The sequence below is a fragment of the Indicator indicator genome, chromosome 6 (genome assembly GCF_027791375.1).
Source record: "Indicator indicator isolate 239-I01 chromosome 6, UM_Iind_1.1, whole genome shotgun sequence".
NCBI classification, from domain to species: domain Eukaryota; kingdom Metazoa; phylum Chordata; class Aves; order Piciformes; family Indicatoridae; genus Indicator; species Indicator indicator.
Genome location: NC_072015.1, coordinates 24,604,511 through 24,628,868, shown reverse-complemented (window position 1 = coordinate 24,628,868; position 24,358 = coordinate 24,604,511). Strand labels below are relative to the sequence as shown.

Below are 24,358 nucleotides of genomic sequence, written 5' to 3'. Positions count from 1 at the left end.
ATTAAATCTAGTGCTATAGCAACACTAAATCTAGGAAACTCTAAAGGCAAACAAGCCTTGTCCTGTGTATTCGATAGAGAGGGAAGATAAAATAGAAGGTAGAGCAAATTCAATTCCACTCCTTAGAGTGCAAGCAACAAATAAAGTCCAGGAGAAGTTACGTGACACGGCTGCCTAGCAGAGAGCTGGTTTACAGTCTGAGGAGGAAAGTGGACAATCACAAAGTACGGAGCATGGTGGGTAGGTCATCTGCACTGCTTTGCAGGCATGCGTGGCAGTAAAGGGGAGAGGGGCAGTGGATGTGGACTCAGTCTCAGCAGCACAGGAACATGTGATTCCTTTTTTCCTCAGCTGCTGTGCAGACTCTTTTCAAAGAAGGCTTTTTGGCTGAGCAGCTTCTGCAGTGTTTTCCTCAAAGTACCTTAAGGAAGCAGGGTATGGTTTCCAAACTCTGGGTTATTCAGATGGTGTAGAAATTATTGTGGTCAGTGACAGGCAACAAAAGACGAATCCAACATGACGGAGGTGAGCTGCATCAGGACCCTGTACTGAGACCTGAGAGGCAGGTGAACTGTTATTCTCCTCTTTAATTCCCCTAAATTACCCTGCATCAACAGTCATAGAATCATAGAATGTTAGAGGTTGGAAGGGACCTCTAGAGATCTCTTCAGACAGAGATCTGCTGGAGAGAGTCCAACAGAGAGCTATGAGTATGATGAAGGGACTGGAGTATCCCTACTGTGAAGAAAGACTGAGAGGCCTGGGGTTGTTTAGTCTGGAGAAGAGGAGGCTGGGAGAAGATCTTATGAATGTCTACATATCTGAGGGGTGGGTGTCAGGATGAAGGTGCCAGTTTGTTTGTGGTGGTGCCCAGTGATAGGACAAAGAACAGGTACAAGCTGGAACACAGGAAGTTCCACCTCAACATGAAGGAGAAACTGCTTCATTGTGAGTGTGCTGGAGCCCAGGAGCACGCTGTCCAGAGAGGTTGTGGAGTCTCCTTCTCTGGAGAGATTTGAAACTCAACTGGATGCATTCCTCTTTGGCCTGCTCTGGGTGATCCTGCTTTGCCAGGGGTGTTGGACTGGATCATCTCTGGAGGTTCTTTCCAAACCCTAATACTCTGTGATTCTATTTTAAATTTCAGCAGAGTTCAGATCTCTTGCTAAAAAAAGGTGGTATTACATGAGAGGGTTTGTTGGGCTTTTTTCTTCATTTTACTCATATCTTCAGCAATTATGATCTTGTAATTCATGTGGTAGCTTTCTTCCAGAGCTTTATTCTCTTTGTTTAATAATGAAACCTATGCTGTTGTGAATATTAATTTGCTAGTGGTGTTGTTTAGTAAACAATGAATTCTTCATAGCAGGCAGTGAAATTTTTAATCATCTTCATGTTTAAAACCTAGCATACATTGTTTTCCAATACCTGAAATGGGCCTACAAGAAAGTTGGGCAGGGATTTTTTGCAGGGGGTTGTAGTGATAGGATGAGAGGGAATGGATTGAAGCTTGAGGAGGGCAGATTTAGACTGGGGATTAGAGAGAAATTCTTGACAGTGAGGGTGGTGAGGCACTGGAACAGGTTGACCAGGGAGGCTGTGGATGTCCCCTCCCTGGAGGTGTTCAAGGCCAGATTGGATGATCCATTGAGCAACCTGGGCAGGTGGAAGGTGTCCCTGCCCATGGCAGGGGGGTTGGAACTAGATGGTCTTTAAGGTCTCTTCCAACCCAAACCATCTAGAAATTTATGAATCCTAAGGGCTGTATTGAGTGTTACTGCAGTAAAGCATGTGAAGAGGTCAGAAAATCTGTGTTGTGATGCGGATGATATAAGGCATGAACAATAAAATCCAAGTGTCTAGTTTGGAGTAGACATCCATTCACTGAGGTTTGCTGGAACTAAGTGAAGAGCTTCTATTTTAAGACTGATTTAGGGAAAAAAGCACAATGAAAACCAAACCAGTAAAACAAGAGAAACCCAAGCAGGTGTTTGGTGGTGTTTTTTAATATTAGTATTTTTTAGTGCCAGGATTCCAGCTGAATGTATGGAGTTTGGTTTACTTTCTGAGGGGACTGAACACGAGCACTGTGCTCGACTGCTTGACAGACATTCCCTCAGCCCTGCTTTTCTTTCAGCTTGCAGTGAGAGTAGAGCCATGACGATGCTTGGGAAATTGGTGTGTTGCTATGGCAATGGCTGTGGTGTCACCAGTTCAGCTTCTCCTATGCTTCATTGCCAGATCCAGTGCAAGGAGATAAATGAGGGGTAAATCTCTAGGATATTGTGTTTCTATAGGATAAAAACAAAAATACACCAAGCTTTGATATTAATGTTGAGTGAGGTGTTTTTAATACCTGAGGACATTCAGACTTATTTTCCTTTCTGTAGGTGGTTAATTAAGCACTTCTGTGAATTTGGAGAGGGCAGGACTCCTCCTGCCTGATTCAAAGTAAGCAGAGACAAAACTATCTCGACCTGGGAATTAGGACACTCAACAGGGATGTCAGATTGCAGCAGAGAATACATAAATATCGTCTTGTCCTACCTTTGCAGTTGTCATGGAACAGGATGGTTGTGCTTCAGTAAGCTGTGAGCACAGGTTCTCCCTACTAAATTCAAGACATTAGAAAAGTCAGGAGGAAGCAATTGTGTAGGTTAAGGTTCCTGGTTGGATATCTGTGTGTGCCTGCAAGGGTGCTCTCAGGCAGTTATTTTGCTTGGTTTGGAAGGGTTGAGTAAAAAAATAGTTGGGGAGAGGGCAGTAGTGTAAAACAATACAGGAGGGAAGAGAAGTGGTAATTTCTGGGATGGTTACACTCTGCTTGTTTTGTTGCAGTGCAGGAAGTATCTGTCCTGTGGGTCTGAACAGGATCTTTCATGTGTGAGATGAATGACTTTTGAGGGTTGTCCACTATAGCCACAAGAACTACTTTTAATACACAAACGTGGCTCTGAGTCATAACTACTCCGAGCTTTCCCCTGTGATCATGATTGTCTATTGATCATTCCTAGAGTAGCTCAGATTTTTGTATGGACAGCCATCCTGGCCTTCAGCCATCAGCTGGTAGCTGACCATCTCAGAAGGTCATGGGTCTGCTTCCTTGGGCCTTTCTTTCTCTTCCCTGTTTTAGTCATTACTGCTTGAAGAGATGCAAAGTTTCAGGTCCAGAAGTGAAACTCTTGCTCATGAACAAGACAACTGAAGTGCCAGCTTCCAAATCACTGAGGTATAACCTGCTATTTTCTCTGTTCTCAGACTTGGACCATCTGGGAGTCTTCTCTGGAGAGTAAATGTTAATTATTTCATTGCATTTGAAAAAAAAATCTTCAGTGAGACAAGATAACAATTCTTATTTCCTTCTCATTCTCAGCAAACAAATTAGTTTGTCCAGTTTGTATTCAGCTGTGAACAGTTGCTTCCCTGGAGTGCTGGGAATACTTCTGTGGGAGCAAGAAGTAAGGTAACATGATAAGAAGAGCCAATCCCTCTTTATTTATAGATTTACCACTGTCATCATTTCTTAATGGAATCTACTATCAGGAATTGAAAATGGGGAAATATTTTTAAACTTGTTTATCACTTGTGCTGCCAACCAGTCAATAACTTGAAGCAACTTGCTGTGCTTGCCTTCAGCAGGGCTTGTTTCTGCTTGGTTGAAAAATGAAGGACTCAAAGCCTGGCCATTCATTCTGTGTGTCTTCACACAAAACATTTTTGCCTTATTCATTCAGCTATCATTAATTGCAGATGACATGCAGGAAATTAGTTTTCTGGAATGCTTGCAAGCAAATTCTTTTCTGTTCAAGCAATAATTTATGTCTGTAGAGTCACAACTGGTCTCAGACACTTAGAACTCATGGACTGGTAATGAAAACGTTAGAAATACAACTGAGGAATGTTTTAAGATCAGTGAAATTTCAACACCTACTTTGCAAGGTGTTAAATACCTTTCTGAAATCACAGAAAGCAGTTGATTTGAGCCTGTGGCCTCTCTAGCCTAGGTTGTAATGTAGCCTTCATGATGGATATCATCCTGAAGGGAAGGACTCGGGGCTGTTAATAGATGAGAAGCTCAATGTGAGCTGGCTGTGCGCTCATGCAGCCCAGAGGGCCAACCATGTTTTGGCATGCATCAGGAAGAGTGTGGCCAGCAGATCAAAAGAGATGATTCCCCCCCTTTACTCCGCTCTTGTGAGACCCCACCTTGAGTACTGTGTACAGTTCTGGTGTTCCCACCATAAGAGGGACATAGATCTGTTGGAACAAGTCTGGAGGAGGACCGCAAAGATGATCCAGGGGCTGGAACACCTCTGCTATAGGGGATAGGCTGAGGGAGCTGGGGTGTTCAGCCTGGAGAAGACTCCAGGGGGACCTTAGAGCTGCCTTCCAGTACCTGAAGGGATCCTACAGGAAGGCTGCAGAGGGACTTTTTACAAGAGTGTCCACTGATAGGACAAGGGGGAATGGATTTAAATTGAAGGAGTAAAGGTTTAGATTGGATCTTAGGAAGAAATTCTTCACTACTAGGGTGGCAAGACTCTGGAAAGGATGGTCCAGAGAGGTTGCAGATGCCCCCTCCCTATCCAATGGAGATATTCAAGGCCAGGTTGGATGGGACCTTGGGTTGGATTAGATGATCTTAAGGCCTCTTCCAGCCTATGATTCTGTGACTCTGTGATCAAAACCACTGATGCAATAGTGGCAGGAATGTAAAAGCTCTTGGGTTTTTTTTTTTTTTGTAGTGCTCCTCTTAAAACTTGACATGGAAGAGGAGAGAGAAGCACCATTACAGGACAAAAATAATCTTAATTTAACCCCCAGTCTGCAAAATGTAGCAAAATGACCTGGTGTTATCTGTGTAGGATAGAGGTTATCCTAGAAAAAGAATGAAAATACAAGTTTTGAAGTGTGCCACAGATGTCTTGATGCAATTATCCTGCTGATGTGATCAGAATTTCAAACACTTGTGAACAAAGCAGACATTGTGTAGTGGAAAGTAAAAGCACGTTTTTATAATAATGGATAAAACTGTGGTCCCAGATAGGGAGTTACTGCTTTCCCTTCATGCCTTCAGAAGAATGGAAACTACCCTTCCAGTGCTTGAATCTAATTTCTATTCAGTTTTATTGTTCAGAGCCTGACATCTGCATACATGTTTTGAACTGTGCTATGTTTAGGCTGAGGGCATGAGGTCAGAGATTATGTGACTCTGAGGCATAAAGTATAGAATCACAGAATGGTAGGGGTTGTAAGGGAGCTCTAGAGATCATCAAGTCCAGTCATCCTGTCAAAGCAGATCACCTAGGGCTTGAGGAGGGCAGATTTAGACTGGAGATGAGGAAGAAAGTCTTTCAAGTGAGGGTGGTGAGACACTGGAACAGGTTGCCCATGGAGGTTGTGAGTGCCCCCTCCAAGGTGGTGTTCAAGGCCAGGCTGGGCTGGTGAGAGGGGTCCCTGCCCATGGCAGGGGTATGGAACTAGATCCTTTTTAAGGTCCCTTCCAACCGAAACCATTCTATGAAAGTCTAAACTTGGCTCTAAAAGTTTTGAAAAGTAAGCATTTCAGGTTGGCTTTAGTCATTAATTTCCATATTGGTAGGATCATGGCACAGTCAGGTAGTCTGTTCCCCCTCTCCCTGCCCCAAATGGGACCGCTGACTAATTTCTCTGATTTGAAAATAGTTTCAGCCATTTATCTGATTTTAAAATAGCTTCAGCCATTATATCAAACTTTTGCTATTCACAGTGTGCAGGAATCCTCTGCAGCACTAATGAAAGGGATGCTAAAATAGATTTCTTTCTGTAAGCACTCTATTGTGAGACACTCACCATCTCTAGGGCAGGGCTAAGGAATTTTAATCAGCATGGCAGTGCTCAAAAGAGTGCAGCTCTGAAAATGAGGAACTTCAGTCAGCAACCTGCAAATGCTGATGTTTTAATAACAGATATTAAACATGTCCAGAGAAGGGCCACAAGGATAATCAGAGAGCTAGAGCTCCTCTCCTAATGAGGACAGGCTGAGAGAGTTGGGGTTGTTCAGTCTGGAGAAGAGAAGGCTCTGAGGAGACCTTATTGTGGCCTTTCAGTATCTGAAAGGGGCTACAAGAAAGCTGGGGAGGGACCTTTTAGGGTGCCAGGTAGTGATAGTGCTAAGGGTAATGGATCCAAGCTAGGGGAGGGCAGATTTAGATTAGACATGAGAAAGAAGTTCTTCCCCATGAAGGTGGTGAGACACTAGAACAGGTTGCCCAGGGAGGTGGTGGAAGCCTCATCCCTGGATGTTTTTAAGGCCAGGCTGGATGTGGCTCTGGGCATCCTGGTCTAGTGGAAAGTGTCCCTGCCCATGTTAGGGAGTTTGGAACTGGATGATCCTTGAGGTCCCTTCCAGCCCTGACAATTCTATGATATATGTCGGTTAAATCTTCTGTGTTAATGAGTTAAATTTTGATATCTTCCTTCCCTTCCTTTTTGAGGGTGTACACTCTGCCAAGGAAAGCTGCTGATTGAGGTGTGTCCACACACCCACTTTCAGACACTGACTTGTGGGTGTATTTTTAGAACAAACACCTACTGACATTAAGAGACTTGAATCTCTGGAGAGCTGCTGTAGTGTTGTTAAAAGAAATGGTGACAACCAGAATGACATAACATGCACAACCATAACATGACACAACACGCACAATGAAGTAGGTGTTGTATGCTCTTACCAAATAACCTTGTGGTCACTGAGGTTTTTTTACACTTTGCCTTGCTTTTCCTGCAAAAATCCATCAAAGTCTTATTTTCTTTAATAAATTAAACTGTTCTTTTCTATTTATTGATGTGTAGGTAAAGGGAGAAAACTTTTAAATGGCTCTTTTAAAATAGTCCCCTTTTAAATAAGCACTAAGACTCTAAAGACTTACATCCCCAACGTGGTCTAATCCCAGCTTTGTAGTGGACTGAAAAATAGAATCACAGAATCGTTAAATACCAGGAAATCAGGAAAATGCCTGAGTCTAGCCCTAACGCAACTACTGTGACCACTATACTCTATCCTGAAGCACCACATCTCCAGGGGTGGTGACTCCACCATCTCCCTGGGCAGCCTGTTCTAATCCCTGACCACTCTTGCAGCAAAGAATTTTTTCCTGATCTCCAGCCTAAACTTCCACTGGCACAACGTAAGGCCATTTGCTCTCATTCTATCACCTGATACTTAAGAGAAATACTCCCATCTCACTGCAATCTCCTTTCACGGTCTTGTAGACAGCAATGGGGCCTCCCCTCAGTCTCCTCTTCTCTGGGCTAAACAACCCCAGTTCCCTCAGATGCTCTTCACCAGCCCTGTTTTCCCAACCCTTCACCAGCTTTGCTGCCCTTCTCTGGACACACTCCAGCCCCTCAATGTCCTTCTTGGAGTGAGGGGCACAAAACTGAACCCAGTATTCAAAGTGTGGCCTCACCAGTGCCCAGTACAGGGGCACAATCACTTCCCTACTCCTGCTGGCCACACTATTGCTGATCCAGGCCAGGATGCTGGTAGCCTTTTTGGCCACCTGGGCACACTGCTGGCTTATGTTCAGACAGCTGTCAACCAGCACCCCCAGGTCCTTTTCTGCCAGGCAGTTTCTAGCCACTCTGTCCCAAGGCTGGAGCTTTGCACTGTACATATCCTGGAACATATCTTATGAAACAATTACTAATCCTAATAATATTATTCAATAGTAATAAAATAGTGTAGTCTGATGATAGCAGAAAGGAATTCCTGTTGCTTGTAACAATAGAAATAGCTGCAGTGACAGAAGGAACAGTAGAGAAATACAGGATGCTATGAAAGAGGAAAACAATTGCACTGTAAATATGGCTGATGTTGCATTATGACTCAGTTCCATTAATACAATGTGCTATGCATCTACAAAGTCTTAGAGCTTAAATACATCATAAAACCAAGACTGAACTAATTTAAGGTGATTACTGAAAGATATTTAAAGTCCAACAGGGCAGACTTAAGAAGATGTGAGGGAAAACCATATGAAACAGTGACTTGTTAATTTGAGAAAGGAGAAGTGACACACTGTGTGCTGTCTGAAAAGAAGAGTGGGATCATTCTAAAGAGGGATGGAACAAAAGGCTCTGCCATCAAAATGTAAGATGGCACAGCATCCTCAACTGCAGACTGCTTCAGTGGCTGTCTTGCTGTGACCTGATGCTGTGAGTTCACTGGGGAATGCTGCATTGAACTACCATGCCTGCACTTGAATGGCTCTTCCTGCTGGTAGCTTTATTGTAATATACATTAAAAATACAAAGGCCAATAGAGGACTGTTCTAAAACAAGTAATTTGGAGTCAGAGGCAAAAATCAGCTCATGCAGATGTTAACTGCAAGAATTAAAAATTCCACTGGGACAAGGCTTATAAATTAAATCACAGTAAAACCAGCTCTCCAGAGCATGCTGGTTGTGTATTAGCCACTGAGCACCAATGAAAAAAGAATTATGATCATGAAATGTCCAGAACCTTTTCTCCTTGCTACTCCTTAACAGGAGAATTATTTCTATTCTAGTGAGCCATTACCATGAGGACAAGAAGAAAAACTGTCAGGATTCAGATGTCTTCTTGGATTGAAATAGTGTGATGAGAAGAGAATGATACTGAACTGCTGTATCAGGTCCACAGGAGGGCCATGAAGGTGGCCGGGGGGCTGGAGAATCGTACCTGTAGGGACAGGCTGAGAGAGTTGGGGCTGTTGAGCCCCAGACTGTTGAGAAGAGAATGCTCCAGGGAGCCTTGGGAGAAGCCTTCTAGTACCTGAATGGGGGCCTACAAGAAAGCCAGGAAAGGACTTTTTCCAGGGGCTTGCAGTGGCAGAATGAGAGGGAATGGATTGATGCTTGAGGAGTGCAGATTTAGACTGGAGATTAGGATTTAGATTTACAGTGAGGGTGGTAAGCAGACTTTTTTGACACCTATCACAGGTACAGAGCAGGGAATTCAGAGTGGTCTTTTAGACTTAGGAAGACCGTTTGGAAAATACCTGCTTTTCCTCTGCTTTGTTTCCCTGGGCATCCGTGACCTCCCTGGGCAACCTGTTCCAGTGTCTCCCCACCCTCACTGTCAAGAATTTCTTCCTAATCTTCAGTCTCAATCTGCCCTCCTCAAGCTTCAGTACATTCCCTCTCATCCTATCACTACACGCACTTGTAAGAAGTCCCTCCCCAGCTTTCTTGTAAGCCCCTTTCAGGTACTGGAAGGCTGTTTTATGTCTTTTTCTGTCTCTAAATACCTAAACTCTAAATACCCTGAGCAACTGATGTTTGTTTCTTTGGGTGTTTGGTTTGAGTTTTATTTTGGTTTATTTATTTAAGCAATTCTCGGTAGTTCCCTATATGAATATTGCAGAAAATTTCCCTGCAATACTTAATTTTAGTGTCCGTTTTATTTCCGCTGCAGAGGGTTATTGCTAGCTCTGAGCTTTTAACTATTTCACTTACCATGAGCTGCTAATTCATCTTCCTCCCCTTCAGTGAAGTTAAATGTAAGATGTAATGAAGGTCTTTGGGGCACACAAGCATCTATTAAAACTATGATTCTTTGGCAGAAAGAGATTTAACCTCCAGGTTAAAGTAATTCAGGTGATCAAATGTGAAGAAGCCATCACTGATACTGGACATCCTCTCGAGCAATACTCTTTGTAGGGTCTTGCTTGAATTATAGAATCATAAAATCACAGAACGGCTTAGGTTAGAAGGGACCTTAGAGATCATGTACTGCAACGTCCTTGCCATGGCCAGTGAGACTTCTCAACTGGACTTGGTTGCTCGAGGTCTCATCCAATCTGGACTTGAACACCCCCAAGGAGGAGGCATCCACAACCTCCCTGGGCAACCTATTCCAGAGCCTCACCACCCTCCTACTGAAGAACTTTGTCCTAAAATCCAGTCTAAACCTACTCTCCTTCAACTTCAAACCATTCCTCCTTGTCTCTAGATACCCTCATGAAAAGTCCCTCTGCAGCCTTCCTGGAGGATCCCTTCAGGTACTGGAAGGCAGCTCTAAGGTCCTCCTTGAGTCTCCTTTAGGCTGAACACCCCCAGCTCCCTCAGCCTATCCTCACAGCAGAGCTGCTCCAGCCCTTGGATCATTTTTGTGGCCCTCCTCTGGACTCACTCCAACAGCTCTGTGTCCTTGTGATGGGGACACCAGAACTAGACACAGAATTTGCAGAGGGGAGCAGAGTAATGGGGAAGAATCCTACCACAGGGTTAATTTTGCAGAACCTCTTCTTTTGTATCTAAGATGAATGTGTCCATAAAATCCAGCAGACATGGCATGGTACTGAAAGGAGACTTAAAGCAGAATAGGTAACTTGATAAAAAAGGATACATTTGATTCGCAGGAACCCACTGTGATTGATTCATGCAGCCTGATACTTCAGGGGGTTTATTGAATGATGTGTCAGGGATAAATGGCATTTTTGAAATCTCTTCTGTAATGCAGTGATGCTTCAGAGTATATTTGAAGGGCTGTTCCTCTTCTTTGGCATTTAGATACTAGTTATTCTCACTGTAGTTAAACATACTACAAACTCTTCATGTATGTGTGTATGCCTGGGCCTGTGAACTGCAGCACCTATAGCCTACACTCAGCTCTCACCCATACATATATCTCAGTGTGGCTGCATTTGTAAGGCAGATTCTCTTCCCCGTCTGCCCTGGTGAGACCACACCTGAAATACTGTGTCCAGTTTTGGGCTCTCCGATTCAAGAGAGACAGATCTGCTGGAGAGAGTCCGATGGAGAGCTGTGAGAGTGATGAAGGGACTTGAACATCTCTCCTGTGAGTAAAGACTGAGAGCCCTTGGGCTGTTTAGTCTGGAGAAGAGAAGGCTGAGAGAGGGTCTTCTGAGTGTCTCTAAGTATGTGAGGGGTGGGTATCAAGATGAAGTTTCCAGGCTCTTTTTGGTGGTGCCCAGTGATAGGACAAGGAGCAATGGGTACAAGCTGGAACACAGGAAGCTCCTCAACACGAGGAGAAACTTCTTTGGTGTGAGGGTGCTAGAGCCCTGGAGCCGGCTGCCCAGACAGGCTGTGGAGTCTCCTTCTCTGGAGACTTTCCAAACCCTCTTGGATGTGTTCCTTTGCAATCACCTAGATGATCCTGCTCTGGCAGGGGAGGTTGGACTGGATGATCTCTAAAGGTCCCTTCCAAGCCCTAACATTTCTGTAATTCTGTGATTCTAGGTGTGTGCTGAAATGACAGCATACACCCAAGAATGACATACTCTGACTTTCCTCTGCTGCTCTGAGTATCTCTTGTTATTAGAAATTGCACACCTACAGAAATATGCAGTGGCAATTGTATTCAACTCACATTTCTATTCTGTGCTGTGCTCAGCTGTATGAAATCTCGTAGAATGGTGTAGGTTGGAAGGGACCATAGAGATCATCTGCTCAAACCTGCCCACCATGGGCAGGGATACAGTTTCCACTTATTTTATCAGTTAAAACAACAGCATCTTGAGGACTGTAATACCTCTGCTAAGACAGGTTTCTGTGTGCTAATGTTGAGAAAGGTGAGGATGGATGTAGTCAAATACTTGGTGGTATAAACCTAAGGAATAATTTTGCATTCTGAAGCTGAATTTGAGCTTGCAACCCTCTGAACTGGAGCTTTAAAAATGATTTGAGCTTTTGTCCCTCAGTAGTACAGAACAGATGTTTGTGATTACTGCTCTGCTCAGAAGCTCTGCTTCATTTTAAGGGATTCTGCTGCATGGTTTTGATTTTGTAACACTTATTTTCACAAATCCCTGCCTTCCTAACATAAAATATTAAAGGATCCATGCAGATAGATACCATGATTCAATGTTCAGTGGAAGTGGACTATTTCAGACTGGGTATTCTGGCCACATAGTTGTTCATAAATAGCTGCTACACATTCAGCTTAAGATCAAGAGATTCTTGGGCATAATAAGGTCTTTAAAAATAATGCAAGTTCTGGGATTTTCCTGCTGGATGCTTGCTAAAAGTACTGTAATCAAATTTTTGTTGTGGTTTGTTTTGAGGCTAAGTCCTCTACTCCAAGGCCAGATATAAAGCAAGCAGAATTGGTTTTCCTCCAGAAGAATCACTGAAGTTAGTCTTGCCAAAACAGAATCAGAAACACAGAAAGGAAAAAAAAAAGGCTTCTAATACTGATTTTGTTCTTTCTTTCAGTAAACATCATATCAATTCAGATAGTGATGCGTTCTGCTGATCTGCAGACTGCTGTGAAGATTAAGTGCATCGTTTGTGTGACTGTCTTTCTGTCCTTGAATTGTTCTGCCTGGAGAAGGGAAGGCTCTGGGGAGAACTTAGAGAGGCCTTCCAGTGACTGAAAGGGGCTACAGAAGAGCTGGGAAGGAACTTTTTACAAGGGCTTGGAGTGAAAGAATGAGAAGGAATGGTTTGAGAAGGGCAGATTTAGATTTGAGGTTAAAAGAAATTCTTTCCAGGGAGGGTGGAACAGGTTGCCCAGAGAGGTTGTGGATGTCCCCTTCCTGGAGGTGTTCAAGGCTAGGCTAGATGAAGCTTTGAGCAACCTGGGCTAGTGGAAGGTGTGGCTGGGGTCAAAAGTAGATGATCTTCAAGGTCTATTCCATCCTAAACCACCATATGAATCGATGAGTAGCCTTGCTGGCAGTCCAAAGCAATGTAGCTACAGTGAGTTTTTGAGCTGTAGTTGCTTAAGGACTGATGACATTTTTTAGCACCTTGCACATGAACACAACATGCAAATCTCTGCAGATCTGTCTCCCCTGCTCTCTTTTAAACACATTAAAATTAAGACTTCGGATTCCATAGCTTAAAGTTGTTTATAGACACAGTAGCTTAGTTAGGATAGGAATAGTTGGAAAATTACTGTGGTGTGCTTCAATTTGACAGAACTCTCTAATAATAAAATAAATCTCTTTTTTTGGTGGGTAGCCCGTGACTGGAAGACCATAAATTATAGGCTATCATAAGCATCTATATGCATCTCTAATGCTGTGTTATGGCAGCAGAAAGATGACGTATGTGTGCTATAACTGGGAGAATTGTCCTTAATCATCTCTCTCTAACCATCCTAATTCTCCCTGACTGCAATCAAGCCCACAAGGATTGATCTAATCTGAGATGAAACAGTTTGTAGCAGACATTTCTGTATTTCAGCTATTCCTAGCTTTAGATGACAGCAAATTTGCAATCCATCAAATAACACTAATAATAATAATAATAATAATAATAATAATAATAATAATAATAATAATAATAAAAATGCTATCAGAACTTTTAGAATTTAACCTATGACTCTAAAATATTAATGTAAGGCCTTTTTTTTTCCTGGAGTGTTGCAGAAGGTCACACTGCAAGGTTAGTAAAACAGAAGTTTAACCTTGCTTCCTAACTAGGATGATAAAAGGAAGCTCAAGGGCATGTGCAAGGTTATCATAGGTTGAGGAATGTTTCCATGTTGTATAGCCTTCGAAACACACCTTCAGACAGCATTTTTCTTATTAAAGCCATGACTAGTGATCTTATTGGGATATATTTGTGGGATTTTTTCAGTCCTGGCTTTAAAGTTTAAAGTGCTTTGCTTTTATTGCAGTTGCTTTGGGGCAGATACTTGGGTAATGTTTGAAGAAAATATGTTGAAATAGGCAAGAGCTGGTGGAGAATTAGGATCAATAACAAAGGAAAACCTCCCAAGGCTTTTTGTTTCTTGTGGTAAAGCCATGGGCCCACATCCCAGAGCTGCTGACAGAAGCAAGTCGTCTCCTGCTTCTGGGCAGGGCTAGGGGTTATTTTTACCTCTCCTCCTGTTAGGGGGCTGGGTGTCAGTTGACTCTGGAGCATCTCTGCTCTGCTGGTGGGAGTTACCAGAGTTCCCAGTGGTGTGGTAAAGGAGCAGGAGCTGGTCTCGATTTCCTGCTACTCCATAGCCTCTGCACTAACTTGGGAGCTCAGTGCTGTGCAGTAGTCTTCCACCGCTCTTGGTTCTTCGTGCAGATCCAAACTACCCAACTAAAATGCACTCACTTAGTGCCATGGTAGCTGTATCTCAGAACAATAGGCAGCAAAATCAGATCAGTGCATATTATCTTCCAGCAGGATTTGCTTTTGCCCTTTTCAAGCCCAGAGCTGGTAGCTCCAGGAGATGGATGACAACAATGAGGCATTTTGTTTTTTCTCAAAGCTTCACAGATTGTGTTGGTTTGGAAAGCAACCCCAAAGGTCATCTTGTCCAACCCCCCTGCAGTCAGCAGGCACACTTCCAACTTGATCAGGCTGCCCAGAGCCACATCAAGTTCGGTGTGGAATGTCTCTAGGGATAGGGCCTCAACCACATCCCTGGGCAGCCTGTTCCAGAATTCTACCACTCTCATTGTGCAGAACTTCCTCCTGACGTCCAACCTAGATCTACCCTGCTCCAGTTTCAAAGCACTGCCCCTCATCCTGTTGCTACAAGCCCTTCTAAACAGTCCGTCCCCTGCCTTACTGTAGCTTCCCTTCACATATTGAAATGTAGCTCTAAGGTCTGCCTGGAGCCTTCTCTTCTCCAGGCTGAACAGCCCCAATTCTTTCAGCCTGTCTTCATAGGAGAGGTACTCCAGCCCCTTGGTCATTTTTGTGGCCCTCCTCTGGACCCACTCCAGCAGGTCCACATCTCTCCTGTGTGGATCTGGACACAGCACTGGAGGTAAGGTCTCAGCAGAGCAGAGTGGCAGAATCACCTCTCTGGACCTGCTGGCCATGCTGCTTTTGATGCAGCCTAGGATGCCATTGGCCTTCTGGGCTGCAAGCACACATGGTTGGCTCATGTCCAGCTTCTCATCCACCAGCACACCCATGTCCTTTTCTATTGGCTTTACTCAGCAGTAGCTTATATCCTGTAGCTTGTTCTTTAGCTGAGGCAATGAATGGTTTTGTCTTCCCATTTTCCTCTTGGGCCTTTTTACAGAGAGTAACTGCTTTTCAATTTCTCTGAAATTTTACTTGAGTACATGACAAGTGTTCTACTGAAGTGATAAAGTATCACCCACCCTCTCTGCTCCCTTTCCCAAAATATGCACAGAAAGATCCAAGTGGTGGGTGTTAAAACAATGGTTAAATATGACTTCACTATGGCAATTACCCCTTTCAGGTGCTGCAGCCTTCCAGTATATTAAAAGGGCCTGCAAAGAAGCTGGGAAGAGACTTTGTACAAGGGCTTGTAGTGATAGGATGAGAGACAATGGAGTGAAGCTTGAGGAGGGCAGAGTTACACAGGAGATTAGAAAGAAATTGTTTATAGAGTGAGGGTGGTGAGACACTGGGACAGGTTGCCCAAGGAGGTTGTGGATGCCTCCTCCCTGGAGGTATTCAACTCTGGGTTGGATGAGGCCATGAACAACCTGGGGTAGTGGAAGGTGTCCCTGCCCATGGCAGGGGGGTTGGGACTGGATGATCTTTAAGGTCCCTTCCAACCCAGACCATTCTATGAATCTATGAACTATTTTGATTTTTCTTACTATGATCCCCACGTTTTTTAATTTATGAGTGAAGATATATTTTAGTACAGGACATCCTGCATTTCTCTCACAGACTCCATAAAACTAATTTTTAATGTGGAGGTAACTTGTGAAGTAAATTTGAACACATTCATGGCTTAGTGTTTCTAATGCATACACTGCAGATTTTTCTTGTCTAATGGGAGGGCAATGAATGTGGAAAGTCAGGGAGGAGAGATCAACTCGCCTTTCCTGCAGATAACAAGATGTAAATGCAAGGCTGAATATTATTACATAGATGTGTCCCTGGGAGAAGGATTTGATGGTTTATGCTGGCAAAAAGCCCCATGAGTGATGCTTCAGTGCCTCTCCTGGTCAGTGATGATTTCTGTTAGGCACTAGGAGCTGACTCACAGCTGCTTCTCTCAAGAGACACATTGTTTGTACAGCCAGTTGCCGAAAATCAGATGGCTTTCCAATATACTCAAGGAACTGATTGCCATTTGTGCTATCTTTAGGTTAGGGGCAGAGAGTTTTCAGAGCATCTTTAGTGGTTTGAAAAAAAAAAAACAACAAAACAGAACAACCATCTTATAGTGTTGTAACTTTCTTTTTTAGCTTTATTTAAAAAAAAAAAAAAGATTGAGGGATTTTGTGTTTCTGTGTTTGTTTGGTGTTTGTTTTTTTTTTTCCTTTGAGTGTAAGGTGGAATTTCTGGAATAATGTTTAAAACCTTGTCAATAAAAATCCCCTCTCCAAATGTTAGGGATGACTGGCAAATCTGTCTTAGCTATAGGTATGGATAAAGAAAAGGTTAATCTCCAGAGCAGCTGTTGGAATTAACTACAAAACAGCTTTAGAAATCTTTGAATGATGATTAGAGGGCTGGACCACCTCCACTATGGGGACAAGATGAGACATCTGGGACTGTTGAGAAGAGAAGGCTCCAGGAAGACCTTAGAGCAGACTTCCAAGTACCTGAGGGGCCCTACAAGAAAGCTGGGAAGGGACTCTTTACAAGGGCTTGTAGTGATAGGGTGAAAGGGAATGGATTGAAGCTGAAGGAGAGGAGGTTTAGGCTGAATATTAGAAAGAAAATCTTTATAGTAAGAGTAGTGAGACATTGGAACAGGTTGCCCATGGAGTTTGTGGATGCCCCCTCCCTGGAGGTGTTCAAGGCCAGGCTGGATGAGGCCTTGAATGACCTGGTCTAGTGGGAAGCGTCCCTGCCCATGGCAGGGGGGTGTTGGAAGGAGATGATCTCCAAGGTCCCTTCCAACCCAAACCATGAATCTATGAATCTAGGGGAATCTTCTTCCATTCCCCCAACCCCCTGCCTTCTTTGCCCTAACTGAGGGAGGAAAAGTGTTTAAAGAGGTTCTGCTATGCCACGGACTCAGCAGGTAATTTCAGTGGAGTCCTTCTCAGGTTTGTGCTGAACATATTTTGGACCTTTTAATTGATACTTCAATAAAAGAAAATGCAACATAGCATGTAGTCCATGATACTGTTCTGAATATTTCCAGAAAGGAAAGCAATAGCAGAGGGTTAGACTTGGTGTTGTTTACCCTCAATAACAACTTCTGTAGATCATATTCTCTGAGCAGTGGGTGCTCATCCAAGAATGCTCTAAGACTGATTAGATGATCAAATATTTGGCAGTTCTTCAACTGTGCATATGTGATAAACACACACTTAAATCTCACAGGAAACAGTGTTGTGGAGACAACACTGTTAGTGGTTCTTACTCTCTCTGTTGTGAAAGGGCTGATGCTGATTCCTTCCACAATAGCTACCCCAATTATCTGAGAACTTTAGAAGTCTTTCAGAACTTTTGATTGCAGCCAATGGCATCCTAAAGTAGGCCAGGGATAAAAGAGTATCTCGGGTTCGTGAATAATTGAGTAGGCTTCTGTATAACAATGAGGTGCCTTATGAAAGGCAAATGTTTGTTTGCTGTGTGCTCACATCTGCACCTATTTATTCATATTTATAGGTAAATTCATATGCTAATACTTTTTCAAATGCTGAGATTCAAAGTGTCTGCTAGTGTTAGAAGGTAGAATGCTGCTGGAATGCAGCAAAGCTGTGCCTGCTTATCACCAGATTTAAAAGTAGGTTACAAGATAATCAAATCCAAATGCAAGGATGTGCCTTGGTGTACTATATCAGAAGTCCTCTTTGAGCCATTGCATTCTTCAGATCTCTCCCTAAAGGTGTGAAGAAAACAGATGTCAATAAATTGAATCCGGAACAGTCTATAAAGGTGAAACTTACGGCTCCCTCCCCTTGCTATTCAGTGTTCTCCTTGAAAAGCAAGGGCTGTTCATTCCTGCAGTCTAGGTGCTGAAGCCTTTGAATTCATCCCAATGCTGAAATTTGGGAAAAGGCCTAATAAGGAGCATCTTTAAAGACAGCTAGAATCCAGCTCTCTTTGAAGGACACTTTCAAGTGCCCACTAATAAGAGGGTCAAAGCCTCCCTCTTGAATTTTGTCACTTTAGCTGCAGACCTTCAAACTCGCTTCCATACTGTCCCAGATGGGTAGCCAGTGATAAAAAGACCTTGCCATTCAGGAGACCTTGCTCATTTGTCACTGAAGGGATGACTTTGGAGTACACATTAGATGACCTTTTATCTGGAAAATGTTCTCATCTTCACAGGGAGAAATCTGACTCTTTGACTTTGCTTGTCTAGTTTTTCATTTATCAGGGATACTCCTGATGTACTGGATCTGACCCTTTGCATTTGAACAAAATCGGACTGTGTATAGTTATCTATGTATAGTTAAAAACATAGCAAAACAATCAAGAATGAAAGACAAAAAAACCCTCCAACCTTCAAAAAAGCTTCTCAGTCAATTAACACAAAACTTCTGGTCCCATGTCACCAGCAGTTCAAAATGCAGGATTTTGAAATGTGAAATGTGGATTCCATGGTTATAATAAAACCCATCACCACTCATAGGCTGATCTTTTGTGTTTCTCTAAAGAGAAGTCTTTGAGGACTGTAAATATTAAGGGTAGATGATAGAAAAAAGAAAGTCAATAAAAGTTGTGAAAGTATGGCAACATTTTTTTCCCTTCTTAGGGAAAGTGTTTCCACTGGGGAAGAGATATGAACTGAAAATATATACAGATTACAAACAAAAACCAGATCTCAGAAGAGCCAGGAACATTATTAAAAGCCACACTTTTGTTATTAGCTCCAGGCATGAGCCAGCAATGGGCACTTGCAGCCCAAAGGGCAAATGGCATCCTGGGCTGCATCAAAAGAAGCATGGCCAGTAGGTTGAGAGAGGTGATTCTGCTCCCCTGCTCTGGTAAGATCTCACCTTGATTACTGCATCCATCTCTGGGGCCCTCAGTACAAGGAGGACATGGGCCTGAAGGAGTGGGCCCAGAGGAGGGCCACAAAGATGATAAGGGAATTGGAACACCTCTGCTGTGAGGATAGTCTGAGGGAGCTGGGGCTGTTCAGCCTGGAGAAGAGAAGGCTCCAGGGACACCTAATAGTGGCCTTCCAGTACATGAAGGGGGCTACAATGAGGCTGCAGAGAGGGTTTGCAAAGGCCTGCAGGGACAGGATGAGGGACAGTGGTTTGAAATGAGAGAAGAGATTTAGATTGGATGTTAGGAACAAGTTCTGCACCATGAACCTGCTGAAACACTGGAAGTTTTCAGTGGAGGGAGGTAGTTGAGGCCTCATCCCTGGAACTATTCAAGGTTAGGTTTGACTAGGCTCTGGGCAAACTGATGTGGTGGAGAATATCCGTGCTGACTGCAGAGGGGTTGGGCTAGATGACCTTTGGAGGTCCCTTCCAACCCAAACCATTCATTGACTGTATGATTCAATGAGTAAGTATGTTCTCTCTGGATAGTTGGTGTTATTGCTTTTTAGTGAAGTCAAAGCAGCATGAAGAGCCTCTTCCTGCATGTGGAGCATTTCATACCATAATGTTGTCAAGACCTGATATGGTTTAATCAAGAGAAAACTGGGGGAGCAATGCTGTGGCTTTGGTAAAGTAAATTGGACCACTGTCAAGCTGTTATTTGAAGAAAGCGCTATCTAATAAAGATGGTTTATGATGTCCCAGAGTGTAATGTCTTTTTTTTTTTTTTTTTTTTTTTTGAGAAATATAATATTGCCTTTGGTTTCCCTCAGGTAAGGTGAAGTAATTTCAGAGATAGGAAGTACAGTTGTACAGTTGCTGCTTTACAACCTTAGTAAAAAGAGCCTAAAACTTGTATGCTTTGTAAGAAGCATATTTGGATTTGGAGAGGATTTTATTTAATTCTGTGTTTTCTTCCAAGCCTTCGTAAGTAAACACATGGATACTGTAGCCAATGGCAGGCTTGTAAATGAAAAAAAAAATTACGTTGACTAATAACATAATGACAACAGGATAGGGTCATTATTATTATATCAGAAGGTGCTTAGTTGAGATTAATTATTTTATTAACACTATTTTTGTTGCTTATTCATGGAAACGTAGAATCATAGAATGGTTTGGGTTGGAAGGGTTCCCCAAAAGTCATCCAGTCCAACCCCCCTGCAATCAGCAAGGGGCATCCTCCACTAGGTCAGGTTGCTCAGAGCCTTGTCTAGCCTGACCTTCAATAGTTCCAGGAATGGGCCCTTAACTATCTTCCTGGGCAGCCTGTTCTAGTGTTCCACCAACCTCATGGTGCAGAACTTGTTCCTCACATCCAATCTAAATCTGCTCTGCTGTCATTTCAAACCATTGTCCCTCATCCTGTCCCTGCAGGCCTTTGCAAACAGTTCCTCTGCAGCCTTCTTGTAACCCTCCTTCAGGTACTGGAAGGCTGCGATTAGGTCTCCCTGGAGCCTTCTCATCTCCAAGCTGAACAACCCCATCTGAGACAGCATAACACTGAGGGGAAAACCCAATTAAGCTCTCTCTGCTCGTATATCCTTGATTCTTTCTAATTTTGTAATGTGTTTGATCCTGTTGGTCCTATATCTCTTGTGTTCTGTGGAGTGCAGAAAGAAGGCTCTTCTCCGTGTACAGCCAGTGGTATCACTCTTGTTTATTTTTATGTTTTTTTTCTAATGTGACCTTGAAATAATAACATAACATTGCATAAGGTAGTGTTTATAGAGCTCTACAAGTACGTAAGAGGACAGTGAAATAAACTATTTTCATGGATTACAAAAGTAGATTAATACCTAATCCCTTACTTGCCTAATGTAGTCTGGAGGTTTATCCTTAATCAGCTTCTCTTCAAACGGCAAACATATTCTTATTTGAGTATTCAGTTCTGATTTTAAATGTCTGGGTATGGCAGTATCAGAATGCTTGGTGAATAGGCTAATAAAAGTGTCCTTGTTCCTTACAAATGCATTTGAAGCAAAATCCAGTGTGTTTCTTCATAAAATGAGAGGGTAATATCATTTTTGTTTGTGCTCTGTGTGGATGTTGGGTTTTTTACTACATGCTCCCAGACTTTGATAACCTGCATAGTTTTAGCTTGTAAAGTTTGCCATTGAGGGAGCTGGGGTTGTTTAGACTGGAGAAGAGAAGGCTGAGGGGGACCTCATTGCTCTCTACAACTCCCTGAAAGGAGGTTGACGTGAGGCTGCTGTTGGTCTCTTCTCCCAAGTAACTAGAGATAGCATGAGAGGAAATGGACTGAAGTTGTACCAAGGGAGTTTTAGGTTGGATATTAGGAAAAAATTCTTTGCTGAAAGAGTGGTGAGGTGTTGGAACAGTCTGCCCAGGGAGGTGGTGGAGTCATCATCCCTGGAGGTGTTTCAAGAAGCTGTAGATGTGGTGTTTCAGGTTATAGTTCAGTGGTTATGGTAAGTTGGGTTGTGGTTGGACTCAATGATGTTAAAGATCTTTTCTAACCTTAATGGTTGTATGATTCTGTGATTGAAGTAGATGAGAGAATTAGATGTTATTGTCCAGTAATGGTCACATTGTGCTTCTTTCAACCTTGTGTTTTCTTCTCTGTACACACAAACTTATACTGACTCCTGATTGCTGTGCTTTGTTAAAAGCTGCTACGAATGGACCATGCAGTCCTGGTGGACAGTAACTTACCCACGGAACAGTGGTGTGCCCTTATGGCCAAAGAGGAACAATGGCATTTTGGGGTGCATCAAGAAAAGTGTGTCCAGTGGGTCCAGGGAGGCTCTTCTCCCTCCCTTCTACTCTGCCCTGCTGAAACCACAATTGCAATACTGTGTCCAGTTTGGGGCTCCCCAGTTTAAGAGACACAGAGATCTGCTAGAAAGAGTCCATCAGAGAGCTACAAGGATGGTGAAGGGACTTGAACATTTCTGTACGAAGAGAGAGTGGGCTGTTCAGTCCTGAGAGGAGAAGGCTGAGAGGGGATGTTATTAATATCTTGAAATATCAGAGAGGTGGGTGTGAAGATGAAGGTGCCAGGCTCTTTTCAGTGGTGTCCAATAATAGGACAAGGAGGAATGGGTACAAGCAGGAACACAGGAAGTTCCATCTCAACATGAGGAAAAACTTCTTTGGTATGAAAGTGACAGAGCCCTGGAGCAGGCTGCCCAGAGAGGTTGTGGAGTCTCCTCTGGAGACTTTCCAAACCCACCTGGATGTGTTCCTGTGTGACCTGCCGTGGATGATCCTGCTTTGGCAGGGGGGTTGGACTGGAAGATCTCTAGAGTTCCACTCCAATCCCTAACATTCTGAGCTTCTGTGAATGTTTTTCAGTTGTATTTATACTCATAGAAACAGAGTGAATGTGAAAGCCAGAAATGCATACAGTGCTTTCTGAAAGTACATTTTGTAATCACAGCCTTGAAATTCTTCTCACATTTGAAGTCCATGACTTTGCTTGCATCTCAGGAATTGTCAACCTTGGCATGAATGGAAGAAATTGAAAGAAGAAAAGCTCTGCTCAGGACTAACAATATGTATGAATAGATGAATTTGGATTACTTGTGTAGAAATAATTGATGATCCCAGAATTTTCCAGTCTCTGAAAACAAAATACTGTAATTTCAAAGATTCTTCCTAAGTCAGTTATGTGACTGAATCCATTTGTGACACTCTCCACCTTTAAAGAAAAGCTAATGTAATCCGTTTATTTTGTTTGCAGATATTCAGACGCTGTTGGTTGGTTTTCAAGAAGGCTTCCAGCAAAGGACCCAGGAGGCTAGAAAAATTTCCAGATGAAAAGGCAGCATATTTCAGGAACTTTCACAAGGTGAGTCATGGCTTTCTTGTGAACTGAAGCATTGCCTGTTTACCACTCTTCAGTGGGGAGGCTGTGTTCCTGGTATGTCTAGTTTGCAAACAGTGCAGTGAGAAGTGGGATGAAAACCTAATCCTGTCACTGTAAATGTGAGTGGTAGAGGGGAGATGATCTCACATTGTTTATTCCAGGTGAGTGTGGAGACTGAGGTTTTCCTTTCAAACACTAGTATTTTGGAAATGTGCAAAGTTGGCTGTTTGATCAAGTGTCTAACCATTAGTTAGTAACTAAGTACTGAACACATTCTGAACATGCTAAATGAGCAGACCATTCTTGTTTGGTAGTTTGGTTATGGTTTTAAACTTCTGGGGATAAGGAAGAAATTTTTTATTCCAGGACCTGAATGGGGCTTACAAGAAAGATGGGGCAGAACATTTTACAAGGGCTTGTAGTGATAGGATGAGAGAGAATGGATTGAAGCTTGAGGAGGGCAGATTTAGAATGGAGATGAGGAAGAAATTCTTGACAGTGAGGGTGGTGAAACACTTGAACAGGTTGCCCAGGGTGATTGTGGATGCCCCCTTCCTGAAGTTGTTCAAGGCCAGGCTGGATGAGGCTTTGAGCAACCTGGGCTAATGGAAGATGTCCCTGCCCATGGCAGGGAAGTTGGAACTGGATGATCTTTAAGGTGCCTCCCAACGCAAACAATTCTATGAATCTATGAATGATGTGGCTGTATCAGAGTGTTTGGTGAATAGTCTAATAAAATGCCCTTGTTGTTTAAAAATGCATTGGAAGCAAAATCTACTGTGCTTCTTATTAAAATGAGGGAATAATATTCTTAAATATGAAACATTTTTCCCAGAACTCTTTGAGATTTACAGGCTCTGTCAAGAGCAAGGACTTTTAAGGATAAAAATTCATGATTCACTGAATGAGATTCTCACAGCTTTCTCTGTCACTATAAATTCTGTAGTGGAAAACAAGACATTTCAGCACTGGGTTTTCCTTCTGTCTTGAAAGTTACACTTGTCAGCTCCCCAGGTCAGTCAATAGATTTCAGAACAGCTAATCCTGCAACAGGGAGATGCTTTGTGGTTGTACTGTTGTCTTTTGTCCAGTTACATTTAGCTTTGTGTTGTATCAGCCTTAGATACTATGTGAAAACTGTCCAATTGGACCACAAAGATGGTTTAAACAAGGTCACACAACAAGGAGTGAAAGAGTCCAGATGTCTTCAAGGGAGGTCTGAAGCTTTTTATCACAAAGCTACAAATCACAGAATCACAGAATTGTTTTGGTTGGAAAAGACCCTAAGATCATCCAGTCCAACCATCATCATCCTAACACCACCATGGCCACTAAACCATGTCCCCAAGTGCCAGAGCCACAGGTTTCTTGAACACCTCCAGGGGTGGTGACTCCACCACCTCCCTGGCAACCTGTTCCAATGCCTGACAACTCTTGCAGCAAAGATATTTTTCCTCATATCCAACCTAAACCTCCCTTTGTGCAACTGGAGGTCATTTCCTCTCATTCTATCACCTGATACTAGGGAGAAGAGACAAACCCCTACACATGTGCAGACTCCTTTCAGGGAGCTGTAGAGAGCAATAAGGTCTCCCCTCAGCCTTCTGTTTTCCAGACTAAATGACTTCAGTCCTTTGTTAGC

The 24,358-nt window shown here is 43.0% G+C and overlaps 1 protein-coding gene across 1 annotated transcript in view; it reads left to right on the top strand.

Annotated features, from left to right (window-relative positions):
* The window catches only part of DOK6 (docking protein 6), a 229,008-nt gene that overhangs the window by 72,264 nt on the left and 132,386 nt on the right, over positions 1-24,358 (top strand). The window contains exon 2 of the mRNA XM_054381801.1: positions 22,591-22,698. Coding sequence (XP_054237776.1) covers positions 22,591-22,698 — 108 coding nt within the window. The remainder of the gene's footprint in view (positions 1-22,590; positions 22,699-24,358) is intronic.